This window comes from Gastrolobium bilobum, unplaced genomic scaffold, assembly GCF_033153095.1.
Source record: "Gastrolobium bilobum isolate Gb01-03AN ecotype WA unplaced genomic scaffold, APGP_CSIRO_Gbil_v1 utg4620, whole genome shotgun sequence".
In the NCBI taxonomy this organism is placed as follows: domain Eukaryota; kingdom Viridiplantae; phylum Streptophyta; class Magnoliopsida; order Fabales; family Fabaceae; genus Gastrolobium; species Gastrolobium bilobum.
The window spans coordinates 228,726-240,257 of NW_026896718.1; the positions used below are offsets into that span (position 1 = coordinate 228,726).

An 11,532-nucleotide genomic window follows, 5' to 3' on the forward strand; every position below is an offset into this window, starting at 1 on the left:
TCCAACTAGGCTCCATAAATTTTTGCAAAGCTTTCATATAGATGTCATATGCAACATCTTCAATCTCTTCAAGGGTAGCCATATACTTTGCAAGTAAATAATCTAAAGAAGTGGTCCTATACTTCTCTGTTCTAGCTCAAGAAACTTTTGTTTTTGCTCTAGATGCTTCAAATTATGTTTGAAGTGTATCTCCCATTTGAAATATTTTAGACTCCTTGTGAGACTTACATTATCTTGCTTGAATTTTGTGATTTCCCTTGTCTGTGGTTTGCTTAACTGTTTGCAAGTCATCATTTGAATTATCTTCATTAAGATCTACATGAACACCATTAATAAGGTATTGATTTTCAAACTCATGTTTTTCATCTGTATTTGGTGTGTCTTGGGTAGATGAATGTATGAAGTACTCTAGTTGCAGTACTTTCTATTACATAAGAATCTTAATAACTTTTATTGCTCACATCCTTTCTTTTGAAATTGAGCAGCCTCGAGATGGGCTATAATATTTAAATGTTGACAAATGATAAGCAAATCATATTATAGTCAAATCATACTTAAAAATTATGACAATTAAATAAAACAGTAACCTCAAACAAAATATTAAATATACCCAAATGTAAGGCTGCCAGACTTCTTCACTAGCAAAAATATTGTTGGTTTTTGCATCCGAACCAAACACAGTGCGTTGCAAAAGTAAAGAAAACTCAAGATGCTTAGATTGTAGTCTATTGAACTTATGCTTTATTTGTTTGACATTGAAAGACTTATTAGTTACGGAGTTTAGTTCATCTTTTATGGAATTCTATATTAAAGAGTGAAAAATACCAATCTACATATTTCCTTTGGTAACCTCATTAACCATGATATGTATGTACGCCTTAATTATTCAATCAGACCAAACCATTAACGCATTATTTTTCACATTAGTTTCCATCTATCATGAGCAAACATTGAAAGTAAGTATGCAACTCAAGTATATTGGTAAACAAACTTGAAAAAATTCACAATTACAATTTTTATATTATCTTTTTCCATCAAAGAAGGCAAATAGTTGGTAATACAAAGCTCCAATTATAAAACATAAGAAAAAAAGGATTGGTTCCGTGACACCTAATTACACCCATGCATGCCTTTGTTATATTGTTAAACTATGTCATAATATTTGTTTCTTCTTTGCATTATCCTATCAAATAAAGAGTATTTCATGTATTCATCTCAAGTTTCCTTCTCATTTCTCTCAAATTTTTTGTATTTCCCTAAACTAGTTTACACAAAAGTAGATAAAATAAACAAATAAATGATTTGTGGGAATCTCATAGCATGATGTTACTTTAGGAATTTCCGTGAAGAATAAAAATTTTAATTTCTTTGGATCCTTTATCATTTTTGCATACAAATTTCTCCAAAATGCTAAGTATAAGTAAATATAAGTTTTTAAATATAAATTCTAAATATATATATATATATATAGGCATTATCCTTTGACACCGGTGTCAAACTTTGAAATTTGATACCAAATCTTAACTGTTGATTTCCGTCAATCAACAGTTATCATTTATTGGGAGTTAATAGTTAATTAATAAGTTTGATTCCCAATAAATGATAACTGTTGATTGACAGAAATCAATGGTTAGAAATTGATGTCAAATTTCAAAGTTTGACACCAGTGTCAAAGGATATTATCCCATATATATATATATATATATGTATATATATATATATGTATATGTATATATATTTGGTAAAATCATTTCTACAGCCGCATTACGTGCAGCAATGACAGTGTATGGTTATGATTTTCCACATTTAATGCTTTCATCTTTTGTATGGTTATGATTCTCCATGTTTAATGTTTTCACGTACATATATGACAAGTATTTGACTGTTATATATATATATATATATATATATATATATATATATATATATATATATATATATATATATATAGAGTCAGGATCATTTTACAGCAGTGTAAGTTACACTCTCAATCTTGACCATTGATCCCATTTATATCTAAGGGCTCTAATTTTTTAGTAATGTGAGTCATTGAATACAAGTGGATCAATGCTCAAGATTGAGTGTAAGACTTCTAACTCTTACACTGGTGTAAGAATATCCTGCCCCATATATATATATATATTTATAAATTTTGAAGTCATCCAAACAATTTTTTCTTCTTTTGGGTTTCCAAAGGCATTCCACCCATTTGGACCTTTCAAACAAATTTTTACATGCTACAATCCATATTAATTTTATAGGCAACCCATAAATTTTATATGCTTCAAGCTTAATGAGCTATAGGGTAAGAGGGTATGTTAGAGAATTATAAAAATGCATGCATCAGAGAAATGTAAAACCATCAATGAGCCTTTATTTATAAGTTTAAGTTGTTGGATGAGATAATTGCTTACCATGGTATAAAAGCCAAGGTGACCACGGGGTCACGAGTTTGATCATCAATTTCTCTCCATTTTTTAGTGGAATTATATCAATACAAGGTAGAATCCAAAAAATAAGTCTATATTATACCCAATGTTCAATGTTAAAAGTGTACTCTTGTCTGAGAGAACATGTTAAATAGATATAATAATATCAAATCATTGAAGGCCTATCTCTTACCAAGCTTAAGCTCCGAATTTTTTTTTATTTCTAATTCTGCTAGAAAATATGGATACTATAAGAAAGTATAAATTAACACTTTTTTTTTTTGAAAAAAATAAATTCAACTTCTTAAAATTCAATTATTGTCCCTTAGAATATATATTTTAAACTTGTAGCATTCAACGTTTCTTATTATGTTAAAACAAACGGCGTCTAAGGCACATAGGCGGCTGGTGACTTATCATTGCTAAAGTAAGAATAGGAATTTGAAGAAGACATACCTGGTTGAGAAGAAATGGGCGACAGACAGAGGGGATGATGGGCATAGTACTTCACGCTAAGCAGGAGTGTTATGATTCTTCGGCCCTAATCACACATTTCACATATATTAAAAAAACAAAGACTCATAAATAACTAAACATATTGTTCTCCATTTTATCCATTTTAAGAATAAATATGTCAGAAAATAATATAAATCATTAAAAAGACTTTCACTTAACCCCTTAAGATTTTGGGTTGAAATGATTCTTTACATGATATCAGAGCTTCAGTAACTATAAGGTCAAGGTCACAAGTTCATTTCAAGCCTAAAGGGCTCTTACGTGAAAAAATGTGTTAGAAAATAATATAAACATTTAAAAAGACATTCATCCAACACTTTAAGATTTTGAGTTGAAATGATTATTTATGAAATAAGTGAAACACAAAATCAAAACACCTCTAAATTGTTTCCTAATATCTATTCTAAAAACAAAAAATCAATTATTATTTTCACAAAACACTCTTTACCAAATAAGTTTTTTTATTTGTTCTTAAAACTAAAAATTTATTTTTTAAAACAACAATCAAACAAACACCAGGGAATTTTTTATTTTCATATCCCATTATTCAAGTGTCTATTTTAGAGAAAAAAATGCAAAAATATTTTTAAAATAGATATACTAGAATGTATTGAAATCTTTTCGTTTCATATAGAGATGAGATCATTTGACACCAGTATCAAACTTTAAAATTTGACATCAAATCTTAACCGTTGATTTTCATCAATCAACAGTTATCATTTATTGGAAATTAATAATGAATTAATGAGTTTGATTGGCAAAAATTATAATCGTTGATTGGAGGAAATCAACGGTTAGGATTTGATATCAAATTTCAAAATTTCACATCGTTGTCAAAGGATCTGTCCATAGGCATATTAATTTGACATATATATATATATATATATATATATATATATATATATATATATATATATATATATTGTTTTTTGCTTTTAAATGTGTTACATCATCCTGGTCCTTGCCCACACGTGTCTATGAAGAGTGGTTATGCATGCAATGTTATAAAAACCTACCGATCCGGCTGGTTTAATCAGCTGACCTATAAATCGAACCCCTAATTTGTCCAATTTAGGTATTGGACCGGTCATGTATTTGATCTGGTATGAATTGAGTTCAAACGGTATTAAATTGGCATTGGTTTTTTAAAAAAAACCCGATTTTGTAGAATTTTGAACAAAATGCTTGAAAAATACCACTAATGAAATTCAAACCTAGGTCATGTGGATTATAATTTATAGCACTTATGACTAAACCAACTCTAATAATTGGTTAAAATGCTTATAATTTTATATATATTATATATATTTAAATCATACAAATAAACTAATAATCCACTAGTTGAACGGGTGATCTATTGACTCGGTACTTCGACTGAGTCGATAATCGATTTGAGTTTGATAACACTCGTGATTGTAGGGTACATAGTCTCTCACTTTCGAAATATGAATTTTAGTATTATTATTATTATTTATTTATTTTTATTTTTATTTTTATTTTTTTTTTAATTTGAGTATTGTTCTAGTTGAAGGCAATCAGTTGCTCACAGGGGTTGTCATATGTGGTAATTGGAAGTTGGTTTTACGATAAAGTTATTGGGATTCACAATGTTCTAGGAGATTCATAAATTTCTAAATTCATGATATGTTTAATGATTAATTCATTTTCGATGTTCCTGATGAAATTATTAGAAATAGATTGGGTGATCTATTTATCCTTAAGAGATAGATTTTCAAACTTAATTAGTATATTCTCATTTATTAACTCAAATGAAACTTTGATAGCAAATGTAAGAAAAATTATATGATGATTATGTGAAATTAGAAGACTGATAAATAGTTATTTAAAAGACATGATGACCGATGATAGGAATTTATGCTTTGATCCGATCACCTACTAAATTTGTGAAAGAATACGACTTCCTTTGCAGTTCACCACTATTCTCAATGCTGTAAGTTGTGGAGGACTAAAACTACGTAACACAAAAGCAGACAGGATATAACCTAACAAGTTAACCCTGGTGCCCTTCAATCATGGATTTATGGCTAAGGCCAATCATTATTACACATACCAATGTTATAAATGTCTAGACCCATATTAGATGGATCACACAATTTAATAAATGGGCTGAAATGCATCCTTATATGACTCATGTTAAAAATTTTTAACAATTAATCTATAAAAGAATGTTAAAAATGTTTAACAAAGAGTATTAGCACTTATCTTGTTAGCATGGACCTGCCTATATATCCCAGCTATGCGTGTTAAAACTAAAAACATGTTAAATACACGAAAGTGGTTAAAATAAAGTCACACCGTTTTTTTATTTTTGCCGAAAAAATGACACATTTTTAAATTACATGTAGATTTGTATAACTAAGTCTTCATATGAAGCTAAACAAATTTATTTACAAATCTACAGAATAATGAGTATTTACTAATTTTTAATTGCAAATATAGCACTACTCTTAAGGCGTTAGTGTCTTATAAATTCTTATTTCCAAAAAAAAGTGTCTTATAAATTCTGGACTGAAATCATTAGACAAAGGTACTTTGTTTACAAGTATTTACTACATTTTTGCTTTTTTTCTAAGTGTATTCATCTTTTATAGGTCCATGCAATGTTCTATAATCGACATGTATGAAATAGGGCAGCGGCCATCAGCTTTACCCTTCATTTGTCAGAACTTGATAAATTATGACTAGCTGGTTTGGCCATTGGTCTAGCCCACCTTTTGGAATGGGAAATTTCTCATAAATCATTCAAGGGATGTTTTAGTCATGATGAAATATCATTGCAATTAAGGATAATCATATAAATACTTGTGATTGGGCAGGTGGCGTATCATTTGAACTCTCTGCATGCTACTGTTTATACATGCTCCTGAGTTGGATTGTTTGGGCTATGGAAAGCAACCAAACAAAGTGGCATCGAAAACCCTGATTAAATTGAGAGAGAGAGAGAGAGAGAGAGAGAGAGAGAGAGAGAGAGAGAGAGAGAGAGAGAGAGAGATTAAAATTGTTGGAAACATACCATAATTTTATTCACTTATTGATAATTACTCCCACTTGGGGATGTCTGTTGCATAATAATACTATTAATACCAAAAAAAAAAAATAAGAAACATACAAGACAATAACAATAAGTTCCCATTGTGCAGCAGCCATATTATATATCTATATAGCTTTTTTTTATCTTCTATCCATATGTACACCGTGAATTCTGACTTTCGATCAATAACATTCATATGAAATAATAACTGCTAAAACTTCTATTTATGGCTGGCATGAGAATGCTACCCTAAAATCCTTAATACAATACTATTCCTTCGGTGCCATTTCGCCCCTTCATAGAGACCCCCTCTCAGGTAACCAAGGTTAATGTCTTCTTTTTAACTTTCTCCCTTTCCATTCTCATTTTCTAAAAGCCTCCTCACGCATTTATTAAGGATCTCAAAGATGAGTGACATGCCTCTAATCTGCAAGTAAGCCATTTACCACAAATTATTATGCTCTCAAGGTAAAGAACAAAATTGCAGCAATGTAGTGTAAAAGTTATTTAAAAATAGAAAGGATAGGCAGTTACCTCGATCAAATTACTATCACTAAGACCCCGCAGCTGTCCTGTAGCAACTTCTTTGCCGTTCAAGAAGATAGAACTCTTGCCAAGATTTTTAATAATGAAAGAACCATTTGCTTCCATCCTTATTAAAGCCTATCAGATAAAAAGTAGTCCATTGTTCATGCTACTATAAATTCAGCGGAGAAAATTTAAAAATGTAAATGGAGGTGACCGAAAATTTCTAGATTTTCTCTATGAACAACTATTCTTCGGGTCCTTGCTGTTTAATGTGCCCATGCATAATGAAAATGATACAGATCCAGATATCATAATAACACTATTTAGTTCAATTACCAAAAAAAGGAACGCCATTCCATTCCAAATGGATCTTTCTATAAGTTTGTCATTTGCCTAGCTCCAGAAATATACCAATCCTTTAATAGTGATTATATTACTAGAAAAGACAACGATCATTTCATGCATTTTTTGTCAAACAATAATACCAAAGCCTACCCCCCAAAAAAGAGAAATATATGAAATTAAAAGGACTTCCAATTCATCAGTAAAATCAACCAAGGACACAAATTTTGCACCTGAAGCTTCTAAGAAATCTTACCTGTCTTCTTGATATTTTGTTAGCCAGCCCTTCTCTTCCCAAGTCAATATCAACTTGTACATCATCTGTTGATCTGCCAAGTATAACCTGTGAAATAGAAAGAGATTGTACAAAACATGAGAGAAATCATTTATACTGGAAACGAACATCACAAACCTCTGGAACAACACCAATTAGGCAAACACCAAAATCAGAATTTTATATGTAGTGCTAATGCTCACTCAATGGACATATCAATGTATCACAGTTCACCCTGATGAAGGTCAATCTTCTGTTCAGAGACGCAGATAACACTATACAAAATTTAAAACAATTTAAATTTAAAAGATGGTAGCTAAACAAAGCAATAACAAATAAGAAAAATAAGATCCTCAACAACCCGTGAAACTCCTAGAAAAAACTATAAAATTCCACTAGTCACAAGACCACTTAAAGCTAGTCTGTTTCCATTTTATTTATCCAATTCCAAAGCTAAAGCATTATTGGTTATTCAATGATAACTAGACCAATATTGTGCAAGACAACAAATCATGACATGGAAATCACAACTGCATGAAAACATGCCTTAAAAAGGGATCTAACATATTTAGAAGAAAAAACAATTCACAAAATTCATTATGCTGAGACAGGAGGAAGAGAATATAGGGAAAGATTCGTTCTTCTATTTTTTAAAGGAAAACAAAAGGTCCAAATTCATAAATGCAACTCTCCTTTTTAATATAATGCTTCAGATTGCACCCGTACAATACTGCTAGTGTACCCTGAGATACCTTACAAATCATAAAATCATGACATGGAAATCGCAACTGCATGCAAACATGCCTTAAAAATGGATCTCATATATTTAAAAGAAAGAAAAATCACAACATTCATTATGTTGAGATGGGAGGAAGACAATATAGGGAAAGATTAATTCTTCTATATTTTAAAGGAAAACAAGAGGTCCAAATTCATGAATGCACCTCTCTTTTTTTAATATATTGCTTCAGATTGCGCCCGTATAATACTGCAAGTGCACCCCGAGATGCAATGGTTCTTCGCGTACCAGACAGAGCAGACTGCTCCAATCTCATTAGGGTCCTCTTAGTTTCTGCATGTTGATGTCTCAAGACTGTAATAAAAGAATATAATATTATAAGACAAATAACCATCATTAAAATACATAGAGATTAATAAATTCAATGAGGAACAACATAAGTCATAAAAGTTCAGAGAGCAATATCTGAATCTATATTTTAACCATAACAGTTGGCATTTGAAACTTTGGTGAACACCAACCAGCAAATTATTAATACAAAGAATGCTTTTTTTTTTTTTTGGAGTTACCCAACCCTAATTACCTCTTTGAGACGAGTTGACTCCTTCCGATATCCCCACAAGCTTCGGCTCTTTGAACCGGCTATGGGACTAATTCGAAGTGCGGGGCAGGTCAGGAATGAAGATATTTAAGCCCTCCCAAAGGTGGCATGTGGGGAACAAAGAATGCTTTAATTAAAAGAAAACTCATAGGAAAAAGTCAGAAACTCAAAACCAGAAACCAAATTTCCATTTTCATTTAATAATTCAAACCTTTAACTTTCAACTATTCACAAGCAAAGGGTGAGCTAGGGCACAACTGTAAGGCTTGTTAGTTGTTGCCTTATGACCTGTAGGTTCTAGTCAGGGAAACAACCCTCCACTTAAAGAGTAAAGTTGTGTAGATTTGACGCTCCCTAGATACCACATGGGAGGAGCCTTGTGCAATAGGAAGCCCTTTATGAATTAAAAACCTTAAACAGAACTGTGATCATATTATTTTATCTAGCCATAGACGATTTACCTTCTCTACTTGCATTTATATCTTGATCAGCTGGACTTGGAAATAAATCCATTTCAAGAATCTGAGCAAGCAACATCAAGAATATGAGAGATAACCTAACACAATTAAATATGGGGAATTATTACTATCCAATGCAACATACAACACTTACCATTGTCTCAACGTCCGAAAAATAAGGAATATCATTGTCATTGTCGTCATCGTCGTTATTATCATCATCACCTCCTTCCTGGTCAAGAGATAATGATTTTGCTTCTGATTTAGTTAGAGCCTTATGTTCTTCTGCCTTTGGATGTGCATAAACTTCGGCCAAACCCGGAGCATCAATTTCCTGTTTATAACACACAACTTCAATGAATTTTTCTTAATAAAAGTAAAACCATAAATTAGTCCCTAACAAGTTTTCCATTTAATTATGAAGTATCTTGGAATTGACATATTTAACCTCTTGTTTCAGATGTCCATCGGAGGAAGGCATCATAGTTGCATGAACTAATCTGCTATGACTTGGGTTGACGTTGACAATGACATAGTTATTCTGTCTAGAAACTGCAGAAATAGTGTTCCTTACAGGACTTTCAGTTTTCAGTGCAACACCAACAGGTGGGTAGCTTGAATTTATATCAGGCACTAACCCCGATCTAACTGTCTGTGAAGCAGCAAGAGAGTGTGAAGGAATGTCTTCCCCCTTCAAGCTTCCATCTGGTTCATTTTTTCTTTGATTATTAATAAGAGAATCTGAATAACCCACCTCTTTAATAGTTGGTTGGGATTTCAGAGTCACTGAATGAGAAGCTTCATCGGATAAGTTTGTACTGTCATTGCATGGGATATCAGGATCCTCAGTGTTCAATATGCAGACCATTAATTCATCAGTGCGTTCAGGGTGAGGACTTTGTGCTGCCGCAGTTGATGGGACATCATTTCCAGGATCAGAAACAAAATGATGATCACCATTACTGCTGCCAAATGAGTCAGCAACAAACTCTAACCCAGCGGCAGATGACCTACCAGGCGTAGCAAGTTTTGTTTCTGAATCTAACTTATGAGATTCATGAATATCAGGTGCATCACCGCCCTGGATGTCACATGGAGAACTCAACAAAAGTGAATCAACATTCTCATAACAAGTCTTATCCATCGCTCTTGCATCTTTCCCATCTATATTCATAAATACAAACTCATCGTCATTTGCCAAGTTCAAGAGAGAATCCGAAATGTGTGTAGCGTCTTCTCCCAACATAGCAGCAGGCGCATTCACCGCACCATTGCCGCATTTGCCTTTCAAACCATGGGGAAGCATTATTCTCGCTTCGAAGCCATGGCTTTTATTCTCAAGATTAACTTGTACAGGCATAGCAGGCACATAGACATCCTCAATTGTTTTCCATAGAGGAACCTCACTCATCGAATGCGATGACCCTTCTTCCTCTACCCTGGGGTAATTCCCATAATCAACTAAATTATTCACAAGCAAATTATTTACATCCTTATCTAAACCACCCTGCACCAAAGACATTGCACTATCAATTCTCCTCATCCCAACACCCATTAGACCCACAGGATTCTTCTCAATACACATTTCATCATGCAATGCCATATCGAAATTGTCAAAAACCTGCCTGCAAAGTCTTTTCCTCATCTCGTAGTACTGATTGCGAAGACTCTGCAGTTTCCTCTTTCCACCACCTTCACCAAATCCTTCCCTGATTCCACTTCCACTGTACATGCCGATCTCCAAATTCGCCATAGAAGCAGAAGCCTCCCTCGAAACATCAGAATCATACAGAAGCGACCGCCATCGATCCCGCAATTCCGTAATCGAATACCTCCGCGAAAACCGAACCGCTCCTTTCGCTAGCGATTCAAGAGAAGCACCTGCCTGTATAGCACAAAACAAAACAATCAACAACCGGACACCTAACGCGAGATTAACTATAATTACCAGAACAGAACAGAGGCTAGGGTTTCTAGCTTCGTGCGTAGGAAGAAAAAATGAATTTTGAAGGGGGGAAATAAGTGAGAGATAGAAATTGAAGGAAAGAGAGAGAAACCTCAACAGCGTTCTTCAAGATAAGGTCGTCTTCGGGAATCCAGTGAGGCAGCATCACAACGAGGTCCATGAAGAAGGATTGGTGAATTGCGAGGTATAATGATGATGTTATAGTTAGTGGAGTTTTGGAGAGAGAGAGAGAGAGAGAGAGAGAGAGAAAGAGAGAAGGTGTTCAGTGTTCAGTGTTCAGAAACGAAGTGTTGAAATGAAAGAGTGAAGAAGAGCGCGGGTAACGTGTGTTGCGTTCCAAACCTCGTGACCATCGTCGACATATTCCGGAAAAATGATTCCCTCTCAGTGCAGGTGCAGTGCCATCACACATTCTCACTTCACTTCAACATATTTAAAATTTTTTTTAACATTATTCTCTCTCTCTCTCTCGATCTTGATCTTCAGGAATTTTAATATCTTAAAGTGTTTGACATTTTTGGAAACTGGCCAAAAAAGCAAAACAAATAAATTTGGTTCTTATCTTTGTTTGGCTAAATGAGTAATTGTTTAATTGTTTTCCTCTTCAAGCCTTTTAGCCTTAGGCAT

The 11,532-nt window shown here is 33.1% G+C and overlaps 1 protein-coding gene across 1 annotated transcript; it reads right to left on the reverse strand.

The window, feature by feature from the left end:
• Nucleotides 1-6,032: 6,032 nt before the first annotated feature.
• LOC133301618 (uncharacterized) lies at nucleotides 6,033-11,328 on the reverse strand. Its single transcript, XM_061501262.1, has 8 exons — nucleotides 10,997-11,328; nucleotides 9,388-10,824; nucleotides 9,094-9,273; nucleotides 8,943-9,003; nucleotides 8,086-8,234; nucleotides 7,124-7,210; nucleotides 6,532-6,660; nucleotides 6,033-6,424 (listed from the first exon to the last, which is right to left on the reverse strand). The coding sequence occupies exons 1-8, from the start codon at nucleotides 11,063-11,065 to the stop codon at nucleotides 6,338-6,340; spliced, it is 2,199 nt and encodes a 732-aa protein (XP_061357246.1). The 5' UTR covers nucleotides 11,066-11,328; the 3' UTR covers nucleotides 6,033-6,337.
• Between the last annotated feature and the right edge of the window lie 204 nt (nucleotides 11,329-11,532).

Bases quoted from the DNA above. Each gene is read 5' to 3' on its own strand.
- LOC133301618 (XM_061501262.1), bottom strand. From the start codon at position 11,065: ATGGACCTCGTTGTGATGCTGCCTCACTGGATTCCCGAAGACGACCTT. The intron at 10,825-10,996 runs GTTTCTCTCTCT...TGTGCTATACAG, and splicing joins TCTTGAAGAACGCTGTTGAG to GCAGGTGCTTCTCTTGAATC. The intron at 6,425-6,531 runs GTAACTGCCTAT...GCTTACTTGCAG, and splicing joins GTGATAGTAATTTGATCGAG to ATTAGAGGCATGTCACTCAT.